The sequence below is a fragment of the Perognathus longimembris genome, chromosome 28, assembly GCF_023159225.1.
Source record: "Perognathus longimembris pacificus isolate PPM17 chromosome 28, ASM2315922v1, whole genome shotgun sequence".
NCBI classification, from domain to species: domain Eukaryota; kingdom Metazoa; phylum Chordata; class Mammalia; order Rodentia; family Heteromyidae; genus Perognathus; species Perognathus longimembris.
In genome coordinates this window covers 87,932,302-87,958,833 of record NC_063188.1, presented here as the reverse complement: position 1 = coordinate 87,958,833, position 26,532 = coordinate 87,932,302, and the positions used below count along the sequence as shown (strand labels likewise).

At 38.7% G+C, this 26,532-nt stretch overlaps 1 protein-coding gene across 3 annotated transcripts in view; it reads right to left on the bottom strand.

Moving 5' to 3' along the window:
- Window positions 1-26,532, bottom strand: part of Rpgr (retinitis pigmentosa GTPase regulator) — a 53,254-nt gene that overhangs the window by 15,702 nt on the left and 11,020 nt on the right. For 2 of the 3 annotated variants that reach the window (XM_048335850.1, XM_048335852.1), the window contains 8 exons: window positions 26,260-26,418; window positions 23,999-24,154; window positions 16,966-17,090; window positions 14,685-14,855; window positions 13,964-14,123; window positions 12,157-12,257; window positions 7,087-7,152; window positions 3,731-3,937 (listed from right to left, as the gene is read on the bottom strand). In XM_048335850.1, coding sequence (XP_048191807.1) covers window positions 3,731-3,937; window positions 7,087-7,152; window positions 12,157-12,257; window positions 13,964-14,123; window positions 14,685-14,855; window positions 16,966-17,090; window positions 23,999-24,154; window positions 26,260-26,418 — 1,145 coding nt within the window. The remainder of the gene's footprint in view (window positions 1-3,730; window positions 3,938-7,086; window positions 7,153-12,156; window positions 12,258-13,963; window positions 14,124-14,684; window positions 14,856-16,965; window positions 17,091-23,998; window positions 24,155-26,259; window positions 26,419-26,532) is intronic. The other variant, XM_048335851.1, reaches the window with a different exon arrangement.

Genomic DNA, 26,532 nt, shown 5'->3' with positions numbered 1-26,532 from the left:
ATCTGCCTAGACAGTAACTGAAAGAGATCACATTAATAAGAGAGTTGTCACTGTCAATTTTTATAAAAAGGACACAAAAGCTAAAAGAAATAAATTAATTCTTTAAAATGTCAATTATTAATTTTAGTCTTTGATTAGTATTTATTTTTATAAAATTATTTTATGTAGTGGGCAAACTATGGTCAAAGCCTGAAAAATACATGCTAAATTATGTATGAAACTATAATCCCTCTGTACATCGCTTTGATAATAAATAAATTAAAAATTTTAAAAATATATATGGCTAATATATTGATTTAAAAAAATCAACCTGGGGGCTGGGAATATGGCCTAGAGATAAAGTTCTTGCCTCCTATATGTTAAGCCCTGGGTTCAATTCCTCAGCACCACATATATAGAAAAAGCTGGAAGTGGTGCTGTGGCTCAAGTGAGTGCTAGCCTTGAACAAAAAAAAGAAGCCAGGGACAGTGCTCAGGCCCTGAGTTCAAGCCACAGGACCAGCAAAAAACAAAACAAAACAAATCAATCCGTGTAATCTGTGCATTGGTAGCTTATGCCTGTAGTCCTAGCTACTCAGGAGGATTCAAGTTTGGAGCTAACCAGGGCAGAGAAGTCCATGAGACTTCTATCTCCAATTAACCACCAAAAAGCTGTGGCTCAACTGATAGAGTACTTGCTTTGAGCAAAAATGCTCAGGGTCAGTGGCATGCCTGGGCTGGGCCCTGAGTCCAAGCTCCAGGATTTACAGGGAGGAAAAAATCAAGCCAGGCATTGGTGGCTCAAAGCTAGAATCCTATCTACATGAGAGACTATGATTGACAGGATTGCAGTTCCATGTCAGCTCATGAGGCTTTATCTCAACAGAAGCTGGGCATGGTGGCATGCACCTGTCATCCCACCTACAATAGGAAGTCTAAAACAGACAACAGTCCAGGAACACACAAAGTAGGAAATAAGACCCTGTCTCAAAAACAGCCAGTGCAAAACAGGACTGGAAGTACGGTTCAACATCAGAGTACCTACCTAGAAAATGTGAGGCCGTGAGTTCAAATCCCAATACTGGTAAAAGAAAAATCTGATGTTTCAGTAGTTCTTAAGGATCTGCACTTTTTTTGCTAGTCCCAGGGCTTGAACTCAGGGCCTGGGCACTGTCCCTGAGCCTCTTTTGCTTAAGGACAGCACTCTACCACTTGAGCCACAGTGACACTTCCAGCTTTTTCTGTTTATGTGGTACCGAGGAATCGAACCCAGGGCTTCATGCATGCCAGGCAAGCACTCTACCACTAAGCCACATTCCCAGCCTGTACTTATGTTTGAGATAATGTCTTTTTAATAATTATGTGCTCTGGGCTAGCTTCAAACTCATTTCTCCATCTTCAGCCTCCTCAGTGCTGGGCTTATAGGTGAGTACTACTACAGATGGTTTTACATACACTAGTTTGAAGTGAACTGTTCTGTGTAACAAATATAGTATTCACAGTATATGTCTAGTTCCTAAATTTGCTTTTAACAATAGTTATTTACAATGCAGTATATTTAATTATATATTTATATATTATTATACATTTATAGTATATATTACTTATTAATTCTAACAGTTACATATTAATTATATTGACATAGCCTTTAATATTGTCTAGTTACATATTTATAATTTGGCAGTTTAAGAGGCATCAGATTTTATCAGTGCCTCCTGCTGCCTTTTGACTCCTTAATACAAATGAGATCAATTTTTTTCCACCACATGTAAAATACCACCACACAAAATTAATTTAATGAAATATGAGTGCATATTGTGCATACAGCATTCAAGCAATTTGGCTTGCAATAATCTGGTGAAATTTAAAGTGTGTTATTTCAATTCCAAATAATGTGGCAATACATTATTCCAGAATTTTTTGGAACCTGGAGGCCCATTTTCTAAAAGTTGTTTTGATCGCACTGGCATTTTAGACCTCTGCTCTTTCCATTTTCCCTCTGGGTTAGTAAATGACTTTTGTTGATACGTTCTATGTTTGCCATATTTCATAGATCCTTTCATTTTGCTCATTCTTTTTGACTCTTCTTCATCACTCTGCCTTTCCTGCTTTTCATTCTCTTTTTTATATATCTCCTGCAATTTCCCTTCTTCTTCCTCATTGTCTACCTCTTCTTTCTCCTCTTCTCCATTCCTCCCATTTTCTTCCCCATCCCTCCTTTCCTTTTCTTCTCCTTCCTCTTCTTCCTCATCTCCTTCTTCATCCTCTTCTTCTTCCTCTCCTTCCCCCTCCTTTCCCCATTCTCCTTCGTCCTCTCCTTCCCCCTCTCCTTCCTCTTCTTCTCCTTCCTCCTCTTCCTCTCCTTCCTCTTCTTCTTCCTCCCCTTCTTCTTCCTCTCCTTCCTCTTCTTCCTGGTCTTCCTTTTCCTCCTCTCCTTCTCCCTCTTCTTCCTCCTCTTCCCCTTCTCCTTCCTCCTTTTCATCACTTTCATCTTTCCTCTCTCCTTCCTCTTCTTCTTCCTCTTCTGCACCTTCTTCTCTTTCCTCCTCCTCTTCTCCCTCTCCTTGCTCCTCCCCTTCCTCCTCCTCCTCTCCCCACTCTCCTTGCTCTTCTTCCACTTCTTCCTCGCTTTGCTCTTCCCCTTCTCCCTCTTCTAGTCCTTGCTTTCTTTCTTCCAGGTTGCCTTCATCCCTTCCCTTTCTTCCTTCTTCTTCCTCATTACTTTTCTCCCACTCCTCCTCTTCTAGGCTCTTCTGTTCCTTACTCAAGCACTGCATTGCTTGTCCTCCTTCCTCCTCCTCCTCCTCCCCCTCTTCTCCCTCCTCCTCCTCCTCCTCCTCCTCCTCCTCCTCCTCCTCCTCCTCCTCCTCCTCCTCCTCCTCCTCCTCCTCCTCCTCCTCCTCCTCCTCTTCTTCCTCCTCCTCCTTCATTTGCCACTGTTCCACACTTGCGATACCCTTCTCACAGATTTGGTCCCCTGGACCTTCAGTCCCAACTACTATCTCTCCCACTGGCTCTCCCTTGCCTTCACTCACCTCTGCTCTGACTGTAAGGTCATCTGATAACGTTTGTGCCTTCTTCTCCTTTTGGCCTCCTGGTACCTCAATATTTTTCTTATATGTCTCTATTACTTGCTCCTCTATTTCACTTTCTTCTGAATCATCTGCTTCTTCCCGCTCCTCTTGTATCTTTGACAAATGCTCATGAATAAAATCATACTTTCCCTTGAATCTGGACTTTCTGGATTTATTACCATTTCTTTGTTTAAGAAATGGTCTGCTGAACCACAAGCTGTGCTCAGTTTCCACTTCATCATCGTCTTTCTCTTCACTACTAAAATGTACTGACTTGGATTGCAAGAACATGTTAGTTTTGCCTTGCTGACTCTGTTTTTTATACTCCATGTAACTTTTTGGCTCTTCTAGGAAATATGTTTCACTGCCAATGATCATTTGTTCAATCCTATTTTCCTTAACATAACCTTTACGTTCTTCATACACAGAATTTGCATCTTTATCTGATATGTCATCAAAAAATGTATCATACTGTGAAAATTTCACTTTCTTTTCCCTTTTCCTTAGATCTTTCACACTTGCCATTTTCTTCAGCCCAGTGTTCTTCACAGAAATTATTTCTTCATCACTGTCTGTGTCTATTTCCTTATCATCAAGGTGATCAATACCACTGCTATTTTTGTGTCTAAACATCATTTTTTGTAAACCCTTTCCATTGATGTCAGCCCGATGCCTCACCTGATGTGTGCCATTACTTTCTTCTTCGTCATCTGAAAATGCTTCCAAGGTTTCAGCTCCTTTCACCATGTAGATGCCTGATGCCATATGTTGTTTATATGCTTGACGTTCTTCTGTTTTTGACCTCTCTTCAAATTCATATCCATTACTATCATCATTGTCAATACAGGTTGTAAGCTGGTTCAGTTTCTCAACTGTGTCTTGGTTCTGAAAATTTTTAAAGTAATCATCATATTACTATTAGTTGATAAAAGAAACGTAAATTGCTGCTAAGATCTTACCTACTTATAAACTTAACTGGGAGAATAAAAAGTCCAATTTATTAAAGATTTTATTGAAGATTTGTTTTCTTTAGGGATAATTTATGCCAGGCTATATGTAGGTCTACCAAATGTTTAATTTTAATAATATCTATCTGTCTTTGGATGACTTTCAATTCTTATTACCTGCCTTGGTTTGGCCTTTTTTTTTTTTTTTTGCCAGTCCTGGGGCTTGGACTCAGGACCTGAGCACTGTCCCTGGCTTCTTTGTTTGCTCAAGGCTAGCACTCTGCCACTTGAGCCACAGCGCCTCTTCTGGCCTTTTCTATATATGTGGTGCTGAGGAATCGAATCCAGGGCTTCATGTATATGAGGCAAGCACTCTATCACTAGGTCATATTCCCAGCCCTAGTTTTGCCATTAATCACATTTATTCTCTACAGTTTTTCCTCAATCTCAATCTTTAGATATGATTCCTTTTCAGACTGATCTTGCAAGATGCTGTAAACATTTTTACACTACTCTGGCATATGGGATAGCTCAGTTTTGCCATCATCTTTATCATTTTTAATTTTCAAATTTTCATGTGTTTTGAGCTCATGAAATTTACAAAATTAAAGGAAATAAATAAAAATGTGAAAATAATAAATATGGGAAAATATTAGGTTACTTCTATAAGAGAAAATGGAAACCAAAACTGCTGATGAGGGGCTGGCAATATGGCCTAGTGGCAAGAGTGCTTGCCTCCTACACATGAAGCTCTGGGTTCGATTCCCCAGCACCATATATATGGAAAACGGCCAGAAGGGGTGCTGTGGCTCAGGTGGCAGAGTGCTAGCCTTGAGCGGGAAGAAGCCAGGGATGGTGCTCAGGCCCTGAGTCCAAGGCCCAGGACTGGCCAAAAAAAAAAAAAAAAAAAAAAACTGCTGATGAAATCTTTTTATCTACATAGTAAATAATGATGAATATACTTTTCTAAACCAAGTCTTTATGAGTTTTCAAATTTTGGATCATTTTCCTTCTACCTATTATGTTATATTCTTTAAAATAATCTGAATGTATGCAAAAATCACAAAAGAAGAAAATACTTAAGAGGTAAGACTTATTATATTAAAATTATTAAATCAAACATTTAGATTGGAATAATATACTAGCAATATAAAAATAATTCCCTAAGGAACAATATAGGACAAAGCCAAATTATTGACCTATTCTATACTTCTATAAGCTAATGGATTCAAATATCTGATAAATTTTGGTCTGAGTATGGCAAATTAAAATAAATGTTTACAAGTTGAGATATATTATGCCAGGAAAGTGCTCATAATAATTTATTAAAATAAGAAAAGTTACAAAGTGTGATAATAAATAGCTTATTCATCCAATCCTTTTTTATTTTTACTCACTAAAATATACCTGGTAGAGACTAAACGTAAAAGCAACATGTGAAGTATGAAATATCTTTCAGCTTAAAAGGAAAGATTTCCCTTTTTCATTTGTTCTACGTCTATTCTTTAAGAAGCAGTAAAACTTGTTAAGTCCTTTCCAGATCCCTAAGACACACAAGCCTAACCATCAGAACTAATTTCCAAATTGATGTATATTTCTTTTCCTAGCACACAATAAAGCATCTCAAAAGATGCCAAGCCCAGAGTCTAACAGAAGAGGATAGAAAGACACAGGAAAAATGACTGCTTGAAATACAGACACTAAGATGGTCAACATTCACCGTGCTTACATAACTGAGTAAGGAGAAAAGCTCTTCTACAGTCAGAAATGCTGTTATTCACTATGCCTCTCACTAATACAGATAAGAATAGTGAAGACTCATTCTAAATTTTTATAATTTAGCAAGATTGTCTTGCATTTCAGTGGGTTTGGTATTAAGGATTTTTTTATGTACCAAAGACATCAGAATCAGAAACTAAATATTTCATATAGCCTTCCTCCCTTAATTTACAATTTTGTTTTATTTTCCTAAATGGCAAACTCATCCTTTATTTCCCTTCTAGCCTTTAGAGCCAAGAAAAGCAAAGAATTTCAGAGCAGGCCTTACTTCTCCATGTCTGTGGAAACCACAGTCTGTGTTTTCCTCTAGCTATTCCTTACTCATTAAAAGTCTCTCTTTCTCAGCTATGAACAGTCTCTGCCTCATTTCCAAATGGTTTAGTCGTGCCTTTTATGCTGTCCAGTCCTTCAAAAATAAAAGTCCAATCTAAATACTGGAAAAATTATTATCTAGTATTTTCTCTAAAATTGCAAAATTTTAGAGCTAGAAGTAAACATTGTATAGAAACTCAGCATAGTAACTCCCTCAAAGTCATACTCAACTATATTCACACTCAGATAATAGCCATAAGCACTACAAGTATAATCTATTCCTTGACAGACAGTAAAATTATAAGCCTGTACCAGTGGCTCATGTCCATAATTCTTGTTACTCAGTAGGCTGTGATCTGGAAGATTATGGTTCAAAGCCACCCCAGGTAGAAAGCTCATGATGCGTCATTCTTAACCAGCAAAAAGCCAAGCTAGAGCATGGATCAAGTAACAGAATGCCAGCCCAGAAAACACAAGGTTCTGAGTTCAAACTCCAGTTCAAAAAAATAAATATTTCTATAGTAACTTAAGTAACTTCAGAGAGCAAATTCAGGCAATAAGACTGTATAACACTTATTATATCACAGAAAATACATACCAATGAACATGCCAAATGAAGGCCATCTATATTGTATTCCTCCATATTTTTAATTTTAAAATAAGTGAATGTTTAGCTTTCTTGTGTTCTTTCCAGAAACTTTGCAAAGAAAAAAACATTAAAACTGTTCTTAGGGCTGGGGATATAGCCTAGTGGCAAGAGTGCCTGCCTCGGATACACGAGGCCCTAGGTTCGATTCTCCAGCACCACATATACAGAAAACGGCCAGAAGCGGCACTGTGGCTCAAGTGGCAGAGTAGCTGCTAGCCTTGAGCGGGAAGAAGCCAGGGACAGTGCTCAGGCCCTGAGTCCAAGGCCCAGGACTGGCAAAAAAAAAAAAAATAATAAAATAAAACTGTTCTTAGCCACCATGAAAATAATAACTTTCCAAATTATACCTTATGTTTTTGAATTGGAGAAAACGTTGGTGACTTCTCATTGGAACTCAGGTTCATCACATGTGTCTGAAATAAAAATTAAATATGTTCTAAAAAGAATGAAGACTATGTATGATTGTGTATATATATTTATACATCCCAAATCTATGCATGTGAGCACACACACACACACACACACACACACACACACACACACACAGTTCAGTCAGTAAGGCACTGGTGGCTCACAACTGTAATCCTAGCTACTCAGGAGGCTGAGATATGAGGATCATGGTTCAAAGCCAGCCTGGGCAGAAAAGTCTGTGAGACTCTTACCTCCAATAAACTAGTCAGCAAAAGGTGGAAGTGGCACTGTGGCTCAAGTGGTAGAGTGCTACCTTGAGTACAAAGAGGCCTAGGCCCAGAGTTCAAGCTCTAGGACTGGCCAAAAAAAAAAAAAGAAGAAGAAGAAAATTCTCAATTCCCATACAAATGATGTGAGGGTAGAAATTAATTTTATTCTTTGTAACTTGTACCTCAGTAAAGATGATTAAAAATGAAGAGACTTAAGATACAAGATAGTGGTTTAGAGGAACTGGGCACTCTCTTGCTTCTGCATTAATTAGAATATAAACAACAGGATGTTAGGTGCGTATTAATATAAACCACTATTCTGGAAGACTGTTGACTGTGAATGAAGACTTGTAGAAATCTGGCATTTGGGACAAAAGAGGAAGAGCAGGAGAAACTATGACAACTTGACAGGGAGAAAGGGGAATACCCTCTAGTCAGGAGAATAGATAAAAGAGAAAGCGTGCAATAAGCATCTGGCACCCAGCATATCTGGAAAGCCCTGGCATGAGTTGACTGGCTTATAAAACAGTCTAGAGAAAAGACCGAGAATCTACATAACAACTGGTTTCTCAAAACTGATTTTGAAAGGAAGTATCTACCTCTCACCTCTGCACTACATTCCCACTACCTAGACTTTTCAGGGAAATTGTGTCAGAAACTCTTCCAGATTAAAATGACTCTTTAGTCATTAGGCAAGCACCACTGCCACTAGGAATAATGACTGAGGGTTCTTTGTGTAACACCTGCCTGAACTACCAGAGGGACCTCACTGTTGTGAGATTTACAGAGAAAGTGGATACCTCAGCCTATGATACAGTATACTTTGGGTCACAGTCCACTAATAATGGCCAAAGAAGCAATAGAAAAATTAAACTATGAAGTCCAATTAAAATTAAACTCAATGCATAATGAACTAATACCTCAGGGCACATTATAGGAGAATGCTTTTTGTTTATTTGTTTTGTTTTGTTGCCAGTCCTGGGGCTTGGACTCGGGGCCTGAGCACTGTCCCTGGCTTCTTTTTGCTCAAGGCTAGCACTCTGCCACTTGAGCCACAGCACCACTTGCAGATTTTTTCTATATATGTGGTGCTGAGGAACAGAACCCAGGACTTCATGTATACGAGGTGAGCACTTTATCACTAGGCCATATTCCCAGCCCGAGAATGCTTCTTACTAAGCAAACCATCATATAAGAGGGAAAGCAATATTCATCCCAGCAAATCTCAACAGATATATAAAAATATGAAAACACAAGCAAGGCAAGATGAGCACCTCCAAAACACTGTAATTCTAACAGATCCCCTAGATATCAACGTGGATGAAATGCTGCACGAAAAAATTAAAAGAATGATTAAAAATTCAAAGAAATCTGAGAGAATACAAACAAATACTTGAACAAGTTAAAGAAGGCAATGCAGGATATGAATGAGCATTTCAATAAAGAGATTCTAAAACGAAGAGCTAAACAAATATACTGTGAACAAAAAAACTCAACAATTCGGATTCTAAAACTCAGTTGAGAACCTCAACAACAAACTAGATTAAGGAAAAGACAGAACATTGGAGTTTATATACATGTAGTCCTAGCTACCCAGGGGGCTGAGATCTGAGGATCACGGTTCAAATCCAGCCCAGGCAACAAAGTCCATGAGACTCTTATCTGCACCAGAAAAGTGGAAGTGGTGTTGTGTCTCAAAGTGGTAGAGCTCTAGCCTCGAGGGGAAAAAAAGCTCAGGGACATGCCCAAGCCCTGAGTTCAAGCCTCTTGACTGACTAAAAAAGAAAAATAAAGAATATTGAAGCTTAAAAACACCTCTACCAAGATATCACATGAAGACAGCAATTTAAATAAAGAAGAATGAATAGAATATACAGATCTCTTGGCACCATAAAATATCCAATACCCACATACTTGCCAAATGTGCTGAGGGCAAAATCTGCTCAGTGAGATAATAGAAAGTATTCCAACAATGGACATCCAAGTAAAGGAGGCATTTAAAACCCCAACAGATAACACTAGAAAAGAACCTCTCCATGATACAACTAAATTGCTAAAGTAGAGAACAGAGAAAAAAAATAACAGAAACTACAAGAGACACATGCCAGATGACATTGAATCATAAACTCATAAAACAACTTGGCTGGGAATGTGGCTTAGCAGTAGAGTGCTTGTCTAGCAAGCATTGAAGCCTTGGGTTTGATTCCACAGGACCACATATACAGAAAAAGCCGGGAGTGGTGCGGTGGCTCAAGTGGTAGAGTGCTAGCCTTGAGCAAAAGAAAAAAGAAGCTCAGGGACAGTGCCCAGGCAGTTCAAGCCCCAGGACTGGCAAAATAAAATAACAAACAAACCCCCCCCCCAGATTTCTCAGCCAGAAACTCTAAAGGCCAGAAAAGTATGAAATGAAAGAAAGTTAACTGCTGAAAAAATTACTATGCCTAATATGAATGACTCTGTAAGGGTTTCTTTCATTTATGGATAATTTTAGAATCACAGGTGTTAGTTCTTCTAAGTCTAGTAATACAGGCATGATTGAGTATGCCTGTAATCTACACATCTAAAGCCAACTGATTTTTGGTGAAGGTACCAAAAACAAAACTGGAAAAGCCTCTTCAAGAAATAGCTCTAAAAAAAAAAAAAGAAAGAAATAGCTCTGAGGGCTGGGAATATGGTCTAGTGGTAAAGTGCTCGCCTCATATACATGAAGCCCTGGGTTCGATTCCTCAGCACTACATATATAGAAAATGCCAGAAGTGGCGCTGTGGCTCAAGTGGTAGAGTGCTAGCCTTGAGCAAAAATAGAAGCCAGGGACAGTGCTCAGGCCCTGAGTCAAGCACCAGGACTGACAAAAAACAACAACAACAAAAAGAAATAGTGCTCAGAAAACTGGATATTTACATGTAGAAAACTAAAAATTAGGGGTTTGGGAATGTGGCTTTGTAGTAGAGTGCTTGCCTAGCATGCATGAAGCCCTGGGTTCGATTTCTCAGCACCACATATATAGAAAAAGCTGAAAGTGGTGCTGTGGCTCAAGTGGTAGAGTGCTAGCCTTGAGCAAAAAGAAGACAGGGACAGTGCTCAGACCCTGAGTTCAAGCCCCAGGACTGGCAAAAAAAATAACAACCCTAAAATTAGACCTCCCTATTTCTCACCTTGTATCAAAGCTCTTTTAAGAACTGAAACTTTGAAACTCCTATAGGAAAACACAAAGGATTCCCTTCATGACACTGGCACAGGAAACAATTTCCTAATAAGGCTCCAACAGTTCAAGAAATAAAGGAAAAATTGACAAATGAGATAATATAGCATGAAAATGTTTCTGCACTGCAGATGAAGAGACAATCTACAGAATGAAAAAAAAATATTTGCAAAGCTATTCATCTGACAGAAGATTTATATTCAGAATACATTAGAAACTTGAAAAACTTCACAAACACAAGTAATGTAATAAAAATGGGTAAATCATCTGATCAAACACTTCTTAGAAAAGGCCACAAATGGCCAACAAATATATGTAAAACTAAATATTAGAAATAAGGAAAATGTAAATAAGTACATGGATATTCCATCTCACCCTAGTCAAAATGGCTATTATTTTTGAAAAACAAATGCTGATAAGGATGTGGAGGAAAAAGAATCATTAGAGATTGCTGGTAGAAATGTATAGTACAGCCAGTAAAGGAAACAATATGAGATTCCTTCAAAAACTAAGAACTGCCATATGACTCAGCTATACCACTCCTGGTATATAGTCGAAGGAAATGAAGTCAGCATACAAAAGAGATACCTGCATACCCATATATTCCGAGGCAATATTCCCAGTAAGCTAGATATGGAATCAGCCTAAGTGTCTGTCAACAGATAAATGAACATATGTACACAATGGAGTATTACTTCTCCAAAAAATACTAAGTCATGTCATTGTTCAGGAAAATGTATGGAATTGGAGGACATTAAGTAAAATAAGCCAGACACATACACACACAAAATATTGCAGGCTTTCACTCACATGTAGAAACTATAAAAGAAACTGACCTGAAAAGAGAAAGATGGACTGTTAGGTAAGGGGTGAAGGGAGGGCAAAGGAGGACAAAAAGGGAGGGCTCGGGCTGGGAATATGGCCTAGTGGCAAGTGTGTTTGCCTCACATACATGAAGCCCTGGGTTCAATTCCCCAGCACTACATATACAGAAAATGGCCAGAAGTGGCGCTGTGGCTCAAGTGGTAGAGCCTTGAGCAAAAAGAAGCCAGGGACAGAGCTCAGGCCCTGCTACCAAGCCTCAGGACTGGAAAAAAAAGGGGGGGGGAGGGCTCAAGGATAGTGCCCAGCCTAGAGTTCAAGCCCACCATGGACAAAAAAAAATTAAAAAGAAATTCTTTCTATGAACATAAAAATGTAGAAAATACATCCAGGAGCCAGTGGCTCACACCTGTAATTCTAGCTACTCAGGAGGATGAGACAGATCTGAGGATCACTGTTCAAAGCCAGTCCAGGCAGGAAAGTACATTAGATTCTTATCTCCAATTAACCACCAGAAAACCAGAAGTGGCACTGTGGCTTAAGTTGTAGAGCACTACCCTTGAGCTGAAGAGCTCAGGGGCAGAGCCCAGGCCAAGAGTTCAAGCTCCACAACTGACAAAAAAAAAAGAACACAGAAAATACATATATACACACATAAGCATATGATGAACTTAAATTCATTAAAAATAGGAAAATAGGTAGGAAATCATTACCAGATTTAAGATATCAGTAGTTTCTTCAAGGCTTTCTGATTCTATTGCTGGAGGAGAATTATCTGTATCAATTTCTTTGGTCATTAGATCTTGGAAATACTCTGAATTGTTAAGAGATAAAAAGAAAATACAGACTTCAAATGAAAAGGGAAATACAACTCAACAAAATACATAAGTTATTTTGTAATACAAAGCATGGGTATAATTTTACCAAAGTCTTTACCAAAGTCAAGTTTGGAGTCAATCACAGTGATAACATGTTTTAAAATCTTTTCTTATTTGAAAAATTTGCTACTAATTAGATAACAACTGTTTTATTCATATGGACAGGCAAACATTAATACTTTGGAATAAATACAACCCAGGTATCAAGCACTGGGAGGGTGGGTATAGAACAAAGAAAGTCCCAATGACCCAAATCCTCTTGATATTCTTACATCTGGGCAGTTCACCTTGTAGATTATACCAGGCTGATCTGTAATTGTATGGTTAATTAAAAGAAAGAATTACTAAGACATGAAGCCAGAGGTAGTTACATGGAAAAATTTACACTTATTTTCATAAATATCAGGGATCCTCTGAAGATAGGTGAGGATGTGGGAAAAACTGCAGCTGGGGAAGAATAATGTGGAAAGTATTACAAAGGAAAGATTGGAGAGCACACAGAAAGTAAGGTTGGAAAATACAGCGTGGTTTATTTTGCATGGTCTTGCCTCAGACTTGACTAAGAAAACAGCTGTCACCAGACCAGTTGTGCTATATCTTTTTACCAACAAATGTACACAATTACCTACATTAGTACCCAATTTTTTATTTTCCTGTTAAAATGGAGGATGTCTTTCCTCTTACCAGAGTGCTTTCTCTTGTCTTCAAAGAGCTTTGTATCTTGTCTCTAGGATACCCAGCTCCCCTAGACACCACTGGCTCATCTCCACAGACATATAAACATGCTCCAGTATTTCCCACCCATACCACAGATCATTCTTAGCTGCCAACCTAGTTGTCTGGGCTATGTCATGACCAAATAGGCAAAATAACCTTTATGGAGCCTATCTCATCTTCATTTGCACATTTGTCATTCATGCCTCCACTTTAATGCTCTGTTTTCTGCTCTTATCTTTCCTTCAAATTGTACATTACTGTTCATCTCCATGATAGCAAATGCACTGGATGTTCTCTGAGCTTCTTTTCCTATCTCTGAGCAATATTTTGCATTCATGATATTGTTCTCTAGATTCCCTGCCACCTTTTCGCCAACTGTTAAGACTAAGAATTTTTTTTTTCCAGAGTTGAGGACCGAACTTGGGGCCTTGCGCTCACCAGGCAGGTGCTCTTCCACTGAGCTAAAGCCCCAGCCCCTGAAAATTTTTTAATTGGCTCTTCTTCCTTCACCCTCTAAATGGAAGATTTAGAACTACATCTTTGGCTCTACACTTTTCTTTCTCTAATCTGTAACAGATTTTACCCAGTTTTGTACATTTTAAATACAGTGTGTATGTTCATAACTTTCAAATCTGTACCTCTAGTCTAGAGTCATACAGGATGGCTTCAAACGACAATCCTCAGATCTCAGCCTCCTGAATAGCTAGGATTACCGGTATGAGCCACATTACAAATGTGAGCCACTGCTGCCTGGTTATGTGTAGTTATATATGTTATCCTTTATATTTTAATATAAACACATTTTCTCAGCAAGATCTAACCTGATCACTTTAATAAACTGGACAGATTATCATAAAAACACATGAAAAACAATAGGAAGGACAGTGATATTTCTCTTGAAATCAAGTACAGTAGCAAATATTACCTGACTCCAGCAGCTTTCCAGGTTCAAAAGTGGTTTTTTCTGGGAAGTTACACCGAGGCAAACGGAAAGGGACTGAACTGGGGGAGAAATAAGCAGTTCCTTTTCCATTTCCCTCTACTGGAGGCAGTGCTTGCATTGAAGAAGAATTTGTTGGTGTCTCCTTTAAAATAAGCAGATTAAATAAGCTATGATGTTGTATAAAACATCAGCATAAACTTCTCTGCATTTTAAAAAATAAGTATTATTTAAATTGTAATTTTAAATGACAGAATTTCTAAACGAGAATGAATGTCCCTTCTCTCAAACTCAAGTTCATATTTCTGTGACCAGTTGTCACTATGCTTACAATAACAATACTGTATTATACATTTACATGGCTAAGTTTATGTTAAGTGTCCATACCACAATAATAGTAAAAAGCTTGTACAAATGAAAAAATACAGCATTCACTCTGAGGTAATAAGGAAGGTCTACAAAGGCTGATTTGCATAGCATCACAGTCTACAAGGAAAAGTTATTCTTGATAAATTTTCAATATTCTAACTTGTATCTTTAATGGTTTAACTCTAAACTTACTTTTAAAGTTTAGAAGCCTTCAACTCTTATCACTTTATTTTCAATTTTATCTGAGAAGCCCTTTCTTTGATTTCAAAAGAAAATAACTTTTTCTTCACTTTTTCTGCAATGCTAGATTACACCAATATATAAAGTAGACCTGTACCTGGTCTCTTCGACGCAGACGTGCTGATACAGTTCTATGGAGTGCATTCCCTGGTGTCAGAGAAGAAACTGGCTGGAATAAAGGCTCACTTATTTCATTAAATTCCACTTCTTCTACTACACCAAGTCGAGGGATGGCAAAAACTAGCATGTGACAACCACCACAAGCAATCTGCAGGTAAATCCACAGAAAATATTGACAATGGCATCAAACACAAATATATGTATATAATGTGTGTGTGTGTGTGTGTGTGTGTGTGTGTGTGTGTGTGTGTGTTTGAATTCAGGACGTGGGAGTGATCCCTTAGTTTTTTCACTCAAGGCTAGAGCTCTACCACTTGATCCACAATTCTACTTCTGGCTTCTTGTTGGTTCATTGAAGATGAGAGCCACACATGCTTTTCTGCCTGGGTTGACTTGGAACCATGATTCTCAGATTTCAGCCTCAAGTATGTAATTCAGGCATTAGCCACTGGCTTCCAGCTTAGAACATATTTTAGTAACTAAAAGCCTGAAATATTTTAATAAAAGTTCTGCTAGAAAAAAATCACTTGGCACTGGGAATACAGCCTAGTGGCAGGAGTGCTTGCCTCATATACATGAAGCCCTGGGTTCAATTCCCCAGCACCACATATAGAGAAAACTGCCAGATGTGGTGCTGTAGCTCAAGTGGCAGAGTGCTAGCCTTGAGCAAAAAGAAGCCAGGGACAGTGCTCAGCCCCTGAGTCCAAGCCCCAGGACTGGCAAAAAAAAAAAAAAAACAACCCACAAACACTTGAAGGGCTGGGAATGTGACTTAGTGGTAGAGTGTTTGGCCAGCATGCATGAAGCCCTGGGTTTTATTCCTCAGTACCACATAAACAGAAATGGCTGGAAGTGGCACTGTGGCTCAAGTGATAGAGTGCTAGCCTTGAGCAAAAGAAGCTCAGGGACAGTGCCTAGGCCCTGAGATCAAGTCTCAGGGATGGCAAAAAAAAGAAAGAAAAATTTCCTTGAATAAACCAGTCTTTTCAGATAATTAGGCCTCCAAACCTTTTACTTCCCATGAACATTTTCTAAGTTTAATGCTTACAAGTACTTACAGGAAAAGTAACCATGCATAATGATGGAACAACAACAAAAAATATTCAAGATTTTTTTTTGCCAGTCATGGGGCTTGAACTCAGAGCCTGGGTGCTGTCCTTGAGCTTCTTTTGCTTGAGCCACAGAGCCACTTCTGGATTTTTCTGTTTATATGTTACTGAGGATTCAAACCCAGGGCTTCATGCATGCTAGGCAAGCATTCTACCAGTAGGCCACATTCCCACCCCTCAAAGAATTTTGAAAAGTAGTAATCTTAAAGAAAAGAGTTACAAAGGCACTGGGAATGTGGCCTAGTGATAGAGTGCTTGCCTAGCATGCATGAAGCCCTGGGTTTGATTTCTCAGTACCATATATACATATATATATGTATATATATATGTATATATCCAGAAGTGGCGCTGTGGCACAAGTGGTAGAGTGCTAGCCTTGAGCAAAAAGAGGCCAGAAACAGTGCTCAGGCCCTGAGTTCAAGCCCCAGGACTGGAAAAAAAAAGAGTTATAAAAATACTGTAGTATTTTTCACATACAGATGACAGTCACTTTACAGTGTTCTATCTAGTGGTATAGGAAGAATAGTGTACTCTGCCTCTTCCTTTATAGTGTTTTCAAATTTAAAATGTATCTAAATTTTTGTATATCTTTTGAAAATTATCATCTTCATTAAGACTATGTCCAATCAGTAAAGACTTAGTCATTTTTTCCTTCACTGAATACTTCATATTCCTAAAAGACAAGAGCTAATGGGAGAAATTAGGAAAGGTACAGATTTCCAGGGACATAATACTCAACATTTGCTTTTTAAGAAATTAGTTATATTTATAAGCTGTATCCATTACACTCTTTCTCGAAAATATATTTGCAATAATAATTAACAATATACTTAGTAATAATAAAATACATTCATTTTCTTTTTTTTTTTTTTTTTTTGGCCAGTCCTGGGCCTTGGACTCAGGGCCTGAGCACTGTCCCTGGCTTCTTCCCGCTCAAGGCTAGCACTCTGCCACCTGAGCCACAGCGCCGCTTCTGGCCGTTTTCTGTATATGTGGTGCTGGGGAATCGAACCTAGGGCCTCGTGTATCCGAGGCAGGCACTCTTGCCACTAGGCTATATCCCCAGCCCTACATTCATTTTCTATAAAATACTAAAACACTCTAATCTAGGAGTATGAAAATATAAAACAACACATGTGATACCCTTACCTGTTGAACTACGAATCTCAAAAAATTAGAACATAAAGTGGGAAGGAATTGGTTGGTAAAATTCTCCAATCCAAGTCCTAATTTTCCATGGCGACCATCTCCAAAAGTAAACATAAGACCTATGTCTAAAATGCAAACAAAAGGAAGAAAATTACAAAAGTACTACTTTTATAGCTCTATTTGTAAATAGTCAAATATACTAATTTACACTGCAATTATAATATTCCCACGAAATTCTCCATTAAATTTAATCTGGTCCATTGATCTTCCCACACTCTCTATAGTCTCTGTATTTCTACAAGTACTATTACATAATGAAAACTCAGCATAAATCACTAAACCTTGGTGGTTTGTGAAGGTGAGTTCTTGTAATAGAAGTTGTGTGGAACAGCAGTACAGTGTTGAATCTTGTCATATATGCCATCTACCTAAAACAGATAGATGATGCATGTATATATATGATAGATAAACATCATCTATCTAAAATACACATTTCTCGAGGAAAAGGAGATTATTGTATTCTGACCTCTACCTCAATACTATCTGTTTTCTTTGCTCCTCAGATCATTGACAAATCCAAGTTTCTTAACATTGGCACTACTGACATTTGGGTTGTGTGGGTCTGTCCTGTACATTGTAGGATATTTAGCAGCATCCTTGGCCTTTATCCTCTTATATGCCAGTAGAACAATGCCTCTCTGCAGCTGTGATGGCACAAAAATGTCTACAGGTACCATGTGTCTTCTGGAAGAATAAATCTGGCTCAGGTAGAGAACCACTGATTTAGTTAAATGTGTGTCTTTTAATCATTCAGTTCTTAAATTCATTCCACAAATTTCTGCCTAAGGAAATGTTATGAGCCAACTAACCATACTGACGAGTCTCCATACAAATATCGTGGTCTCCTTTACAGTTAGGCACATGATGAATAATGTTGCTAATTTTCTAATAAACCATTCTGTGTGATGCCATAGCACCTATTCTAAATGGTTCCTCATCCGTTCATACTCCCCCATCATCCCTACATCTCAAGTGTGCTATGTGGATTGAAACAGAAGTCATGGGTAAACAGGGCAGACTGGTAATTAGGAGAGGCATTTGATTGAAAGTTAAAGGATAATTAGAGTTTAACTGTAAGAATGGAATGAGGAATCTTCCAGGTAGCCCCTCCCGGAACTGAATCAAGAAAACATAAATCAGAAAAGAAGTGAAAATGCAACCCATGAGCCCAGGGTACAAAGGAGGGGGGTAGTATGAATCTCAAGAAGAGTGATAAAACCATATCACAAAGGGTTCAATTTGTTCAGATAACAAAATTTTTAAATCTACCTTAAAGACACTGAGACCACTATGGTTATCATGCTGAGAAATAACTGAATTCTATTTAGGGACTTCCGGTATAGGAAGCAAAAATGATTAAACATTAATAAAATCCAGCCTGGGAATATGGCCTAGTGGCAAGAGAGCTTGCCTCATATACATGAAGCCCTGGGTTCAATTCCCCAGTACCACATATATGGAAAACAGCCAGAAGTGGCGCTGTGGCTCAAGTGGCAGAGTGCTAGCCTTGAGCAAAAGGAAGCCAGGGACAGTGCTCAGGCCCTGAGCCCAAGGCCCAGGAATGGCAAATAATAATAATAATAATAAAAATAAAATAATAATAATAATAAAATCCTAGGATTGGGAAAATTGATTAGAAATACAATTCAGTTTTAACTTGTCAGTTAAAAAAACTGATTTGTGAACTGGGAATGTGACTCAGTGGTAGAGTGCTTGCTTAGCATGCATGAAGCTCTGGGTTCAATTCCTCAGTACCATATAAACAGAAAAAGTCATAAGTGACACTGTGGCTCAAGTGGTAGAGTGTTAGCCTTGAGCAAAAGAAAATCAGGGACAGTACCCAGGCTCTGAGTTAAAGCCCCAGGACTGGCAAAAAAAAAAAAAAAAAAGATTTATAAAAACAGCCAGGCTCCAGTGGCTCATGCCTGTAATCCTAGCTACTCAGGAGGCCGAGATCTGAGGATCATGGTTTGAAGCCAGCCTGGGCAGGAAAGTTCATGAGACTCATCTCCAATTAAGAATCAAAAAGCTAGAAATGGAGCTGTGGATCGAGTGGGAGATTGCTAGCCTTGAGCACAAAATTTGAGGGACAGTGCCCAGACCCAGAGTTCAAGCCCCTGGACCAAAATGGTGGGGGAACAGATTCCATGTAAAGGAAGTGATAACTAGTGTTTACAATTTTTGATTCTTATATTTTTTACTATTAGATATTTGTTTTTAAACATATCCCTTATTACTTTTATCCCTTGCTCCTCTTTTGTTGGATCTTGATTTCTTCTTTTTTCTTTTGCCCATCATTGAACATGAACTCAGGGCTTGGGTACTGTCCCTGAGCTTCTTTTTTGCTCAAGGCTAGCACTCTACCACTTGAGCCACAGTGCCACTGATAGTTTTTTCTGTGTATGTGGTACTGACGAATCAAACCCAGAGCTTCATGTATGCTAGGCAATCACTATACCACTAAAACACATTCCCAGCCTGATCCTGATTCCTTTATCCAAAAAGGCTTTTTTTTTGCTTCAAAGTTATTGTTTTTATTATCAAACTGAATTACAGGGAGGTTACAGTTTCATGCCTTAGGCATTGGATACATTTCTTGTACTGTTTGTTATCTCATCCCTGGTTCAAAAAGACTTTTTTAAGTTCTACTTTTCAAATTTTATTTTTCTTTTATTTGAATGATACTCTGATCTAAGCTGCCTGATTTGATTTTTATCCACAGACAGCCTTTATTTAAACTAAAATAAAGAAATATTCCATTTTATTTTACTCTTTCCGCCATGGGGTCCAAGGAAATGCAAGTTCACAGAAATGAAAAATAATACCAAAAATGTGGATAAGACCATCTGTAGAAGGTGCACAAAATCAGCACGATATGTTTGTCTGGAGTGAGGTTTTGGCCTTTTCATTTTGCCCAAGACTGGTTAACCATCTGGTTTAGCCCATGTTAACAATTTCTGTGTTAATTGTCCAGAAGAGACTTGTCATAAAATCATGAAGCCCAAACAACTGAACTTTGTAAATAGTACAACTACTAGGAATTCTTAATGATATTCAAGTTCCGGATGTGCCACAGACGCATGCTGATCAGGGCAACATCAAAACCCTGTGGTCCTCTGGATCACTTCTAGAAACTTCTAGATACATTCTCCTTTCCTCAAATATCACCATTGATTTCTGTGGATATTCTGAGAGTGACACTCTGGAAATCTTGGATGAACATTAGGAAGTAGAAAATAAAACCAAAGGCCACTGTCCATTCACGATTGCACTCAACACATGATATACATAAGCCAAGAATCTAGTGGATGCTCCGAAGGAAAGCCACAGACAGCTTTTAACAATATGAGCCACACTGGGCACTGGTGACTCATGGCAAACCTGTAATCTTAGCTAGGAGGCTGAGATCTGAGGAACTCAGTTCAAAGCCAGCCCAGGCAGAAAAGTCTGTGAGACTCTTACCTCCAATAAACTACTCAGAAAAAGCCAGAAGTGGTGCTGTGACTTGAGTGGTAGAGTGCTAACCTTGAGCACAAAGAGGCCCAGGGACAGGGTTCAAGCCCCAAGTTCAAGCCCCAGGACAGGAAAAAAACAAAACAAAGAGCTACCAGTGGGTGCTAGTGGCTCATGTATGTAACCCTAGCCACTCAGGAAGTTAAGAGCTAAGGATTGAGGTTCGAAGCCAGCTCTTAGACATGAAAGCCCCTGAGGATCGTACCTCTAATTAACTACCAAAAGCCAGAAGTACAGCTGTGGTTCAAGTACTATGGCATTAGCCTTGAAGAAAAAGTATTCAGAGACAGTGCTCAGGCCCTGAGTTCAAGTCCCAGGACTGGCAGGAAAAAATGAGCCAGCTATAATAAGAAGCTGATGAGAATTTACTTATTTCACCTCTCAATGGTACAAGAGGAAAAAAGCACCTTTAACACTTGTTCTCTAGACAAGATGAAAGGGCAAAAAGGCAATTTTTTATGCTTTCTTTTCATCAGAAGATTAAAACTAACTAAAGCCAGGTGCTAGTGGCTCATGTCTGTAATCCTGACTACTCAAGAGGCTGAGATCTGAGGATCTGTGGTTTAAAGCCATCCTGGGCAGGAAAGTCTCTTATCTCCAATTAACTACCAGATTACTATAAATGGCTGTGGCTCAAAGTGGTAGAAAGCTACTCTTTTTATTTATTTATTTTGTCAGGCCTGGGACTCTGGGCCTGAGTGTTGTCCCTGAGCTCTTTAGGTCAAGGATAGTGCTCTAGCACTTGGAGCCATAGCACCACTTCTGGTTTTCTGACGGCTAATTGGCAATAAGTCTGTTATGGACTTTCCTGTCTGGGCTGGCTTTGAACTGTGATCCTCAGATATCAGCCTCCTGAGTAGCTAGGATTACAAGTGTGAACCACCAGCATCCGGCAGAAAGCTAGTCAGAGGCAGTGCCCAGGCCCTGAGTTCAAGCCCCACAACTACAAGAAAAAACTTAATTTAAAATGTAACTGTATATCAGATGAGCCATAAAAAAATAGCTTTTATTTACATCCATGGCAATTTAGAGTAGACTAAAAATCCTAATCAAGATAAAGTGATTAGGATCTTGCAGAAAGGGTAAATATACATATCAATACTTCCTGTGAGATAAGGAGGAGTACTATTACATGTAATGTTAACACAACTGATAACTGGTAATGGATTAGGTCACCCTTTCTGAAGGGTTCTATGGAAGAGCTGCTTGGTAATACATTGAATTTGTTTATCCCTACTTTAACCAGCTAGCATTCAATAAGTTCCATGTTAAAGGAGATTTTTTGAAAATGGGGGAAAAAGTAGAAATAGAAGAACTTGGATTAGTTTAATATATTAGATATTTCTGACTTTTTGACACTTCTTACTTCATTTTTAGATAGAAGTAATGAAACTACAAACCCTTTTGTTACAAAAGCATTTACATCCAGGACCTTCTGTTTAATGACTGGATATATAAAGGAAGAATGTTCTTAAATTCTACATTATTAACAACACCTAGTTTCTGAGCTTGAGAATTAAGCCCAAAGAAATATTTACCTGAATAAAAGAGAAGTCAAGAGACTTGCATAATTTATCATGTCCAGTGTACTTCTTTTCTTTTCCCATCTACTGTGTTTATTTGTAGATTTATGGGCACATTCAAGTTACCATAAATGAGGGAAACAATATAACCTATGTTTCTTTAAATTTGGCAATATCTGCATCTGGCCATATAAGATACTATTTATCAAAATTGAACTCCAGGAAATGGAAACAAGAGGTTTTTTGCTTTGTTGCTGTTTTTGTTTTCATTTCCTTTTGTCCTGATTGTTCTTTTTTCTGTCTTTGTGAGGGCAAGTGGGGAGCAAAGAAGTGGTGGGACAAAGGGTGAACAAATGCAGCAGGGATACTCACTAGAACTATACAACTTGTAGATGGGGATGGGGGAATATGGAAAAGAGTGAGGGAAGTGGTGACAAAACAAAGTGGTGACCAAAAACAAAAGTACTCTTTATCTGACTTATATAACTGTGACTGCTCAGTATATCACCTTTACCTAAACAGTAAGTAAAACATTTTTTAAAAGGGAAGTCACAGTAGATGTATTCAGGTAGTGGTCTTTGATTTACCCTATATCACTGTGGAAAGAAAAGAAGTCATTCAAAAAAAAAAACACCAAAAACAACCAAACAAAAAAACTCCTCTACCTTCTGGTGGTAAAAGTATCACACGAATTTCCTCAGCCTGGGCTGGGAATGTGGCTTAGCTGTGGAGTGCTTGCCTAGCATGCATGAAGCCCTGGGTTCAAGTCCTCAGTACCACATAAACAGAAAAGGCCAGAAGTAGCACTGTGACTCAAGTGGGAGAGTGCTAGCCGTGAGCAAAAAGAAGCCAGGAACAGTGCCCAGGTACCAAGTTCAAGCCCCAGGACTGGCCAAAAAAGAAAGAAAGAAGTTCCTCAGCCTGGCTGCAGCTCTTTCAGATTGAATGGGAAAAATTCTGTTGTGTAGGATTCCCCTATATGGTTTGGAGAGAGTTAAGAACTTTCAAACATACAGTTTCAAAAGAATTCCAGGTTTCTTCCAAAGTACACTATAATCTTACTTTTGACGAATGACTTATTTTGAGGTTCTAAATCTTTGACTCTTGGGGCTGGGGATATGGCCTAGTGGCAAGAGTGTTTGCCTCGTATACATGAGGCCCTGGGTTCAATTCCCCAGCACCACATATACAGAAAACGGCCAGAAGTGGCGCTGTGGCTCAAGTGGCAGAGTGCTAGCCTTGAGCAAAAAGAAGCCAGGGACAGTGCTCAGGCCCTGAGTCCAAGCCCCAGGACTGGCCAAAATAAATAAATAAATAAATAAATCTTTGACTCTTTAAAAAAGTCATTCTGAGGACTGAACCCAAGGATTCTGGAGTGCTAAGTGCATGTTCAAACTGAATTAATGTAAGAAAAAGCAGTTCATAATTTGCTTTTGCCGGTCCAGGGGCTTGAACTCAGGTCTGGATGCTGTCCCTGAGCCTCTTTGTGTTCAAGGCTAGCTCTCTATCACTTGAGCCACAGCACCATTTCTGGCTTTTTTGGGTAGTTTATTAGAGATAAGAGTCTGGCCGGGGGAGGGGGGGATAAGGGAAGGGGTAACAAGTTTGATAAGAAATGTATCCACTGGTTTACCTATGTAACTCTAACCCCTCTGTACATTACTTTGACAGCAAAAAATAAAAATTAAATGATAAAAAAGGAGCCTCGTGGACTTTTCTGCGCCACTGGCTTCAAACTGAGATCTTCACATCTCAGCCTCCTGAGTAGCTAAGATTACAGGTGTGAGCCACCAGCACTTGGCATTCATAACTTTATACTATGGACTAGTAATCAAAATAAATCCATTTTTCTCAATTATTAATTCCTTTAAGTATATTTGTTCAATGTATTCTTTTTTGTGATAACATAAAAAATCAATATAAAATTTAATCCATACCTGTCATCACAGCTGTGTGATTTTCTCCACAGGAAACAGAAGTTACTTTCTGATCCTTAATATGTTCAACAACTTTGGGTTCTGAAGTTTCAAAAAGAGCAGTGCCAAGGCCTAACTGACCAAATTGTCCCAGTCCAAAGGTATATACAGTTTTCTCTAAAAGGAAAGGACCAAAAACAAGTAAAGGACTGCATAGAGGCAGTCACTGTCATTGTGATATGTTTAAAAAGAATTGTGATACATAAACTTTTATAATGAAGGTTAACTGCTTCCATGAAATACCCACACATAAGAATATTAATACTGATGTGTAAACTTTCCAATGCTGAAGAGAAACCTAAAGAGATACACGGTTGTAAAAATCATGAGTCTAATTTTATCCTTTTGTTTTGTTTTGTTTTGCCGGTCAGGGGGTTTGAACTCGGGGTATGGGTGCTATCCCTGAGCTCCTTTGTGCTCAAAGCTAGCACTCTACCACTTGACCCATTGCCACTGCTGGCTTTTTCTAAGTGGTTTTATTAGAGATAGGAGTCCCACTACTTTTCTTCCATGGCTGGCTTGGAACTGTCTGTGATCCTCGGATCTCAGCCTCCTGAGTAGCTAGGATTAGACCCACTCGTGCCTATCTAACTTTATCTTTCATATACAGCCATGAAAGGTTTTGTTATAAGCAAACAACAGGATATAAAATACATAGAAATTTTCATTGTAAACTAATTCCTTTCACTATCACAAATAAAACAATGAATAGTGTTTTCTACAAAAAAAATTGCTGGGCCAGGAGTTTTGCCTAGTGTTGGGAGTGTTTGCCTAGCATGCACAAAGCCCTGGGTTCGATTCCTCTGTACCACATACATAGAAATAGCCGGGAATGGTGCTGTGGCTCAAGACAGTGCCCAGGCCCTGAGTTCAAGCCCCTGTACTGGCAAAATAATTTTAGTTGCAGTTAATAATCTATTATATAAAAACATAACTTCTGGGCTAGGAGTATAGTTCAGTGATAGAGCACCTACTTGGATTATTCAAAACCTTGTACCATATGCAAAGAAATTACATGTTATATTAAGTATAAAATTCAGAAGACCAAAGCAATGTTAACACTAAGAGTGTAACTTTTTATTACCTGTAACTTAAAACCTTACTATTTTTAATAAATTACTGTAATAATTGTAAAATCACAAAGAAATTCTCATTATATATTATAAATATTTCAAAGAATGAACAAAATTAGAAAATAGCAGAAAGAGATAGCTTCCCTAAAAAAATTTAGTTAAAATAATGTAAATATGGGGGCTGGGAATGTGGCTTAGCGGCAGAATGCTTGCCTAGCATGCACAGGTAGCCCTGGGTTCGATTGCTCAGCACCACATAAACAGAAAAAGCCAGAAGTGGTGCTGTGGCCCAAGAGGTAGAGTGCTAGGTAGAGTGCTAGCCTTGAGCAAAAATAAGACAGGGACAGTGCTCAGGCCCTGAGTTCAAGCCCCACGGCAAAAAAAATGTAAATATGGAATATAAATGTATGAAGAAAGGGATGATCTTTGAAAATGAAGCAGACATTATTTTCTGCCATTTAAAGATATTAAGGTGGGCTGGGGATATAGCTTAGCGGCAAGAGTGCCTGCCTCGGATACACGAGGCCCTAGGTTCGATTCCCCAGCACCACATATACAGAAAACGGCCAGAAGCGGCGCTGTGGCTCAAGTGGCAGAGTGCTAGCCTTGAGTGGGAAGAAGCCAGGGGCAGTGCTCAGGCCCTGAGTCCAAGGCCCAGGACTGGACAAAAAAAAATAAAAAAATAAAGATATTAAGGTCATGAAAATGTCAATTGCGCTAGTACAAATAAAATTAAAGATGATTCTTTTTTCCTACTTAAGAAATTATTTCATAGGAAAAAAATATATACTAATTACAGGAATAAGAGGTGAGACTCTTAATGGAAAAACATGCAAGGCCAGCGTCCATGAATGATATGAAAGGGTCATACTCACAAACACAGAGAATAGAATGGTGATTACCTGAAGCTGAGTTTGAGGACATGAGAAATGTTGTGCAGTGGGCGCAAATTTTCAGGAATTTGTTGTACAGTATTGTACCTACATACAACAATATTTTACAGTATAATTCAAAATGTGTTTGGATGTTACACCTCATGGTAAGTGTTCTTATAACAATAAAAGAAAAAGCTTTTTAAAAATGTCATTAGCTATCACAGAAAGCAGAGAAGGTAACAGTATGCTGTATAACAGTATGTTCTACACATACCTGTGAGAACAACAGTGTGCCCTCCACCACAGGCTACTTGCAACACCCTTCCAGCGAGTCCAGTCACCTGCTGAGGTGATCTGTGGTTGGCTACCAGCTTACTGGGAAGACCTAATTTCCCATGCTCAGGTTCTCCAAATGTGTAAAGTTCACCATCTGCTATTGAAGGCAGAGTAGAATGATGAGTGTTGACATAGACATGAACCAAATACTGGCTTTCAGTACATATTTTCATGTTCAAAATGTAAGACAATGACAAAAACAAAAGAGTGC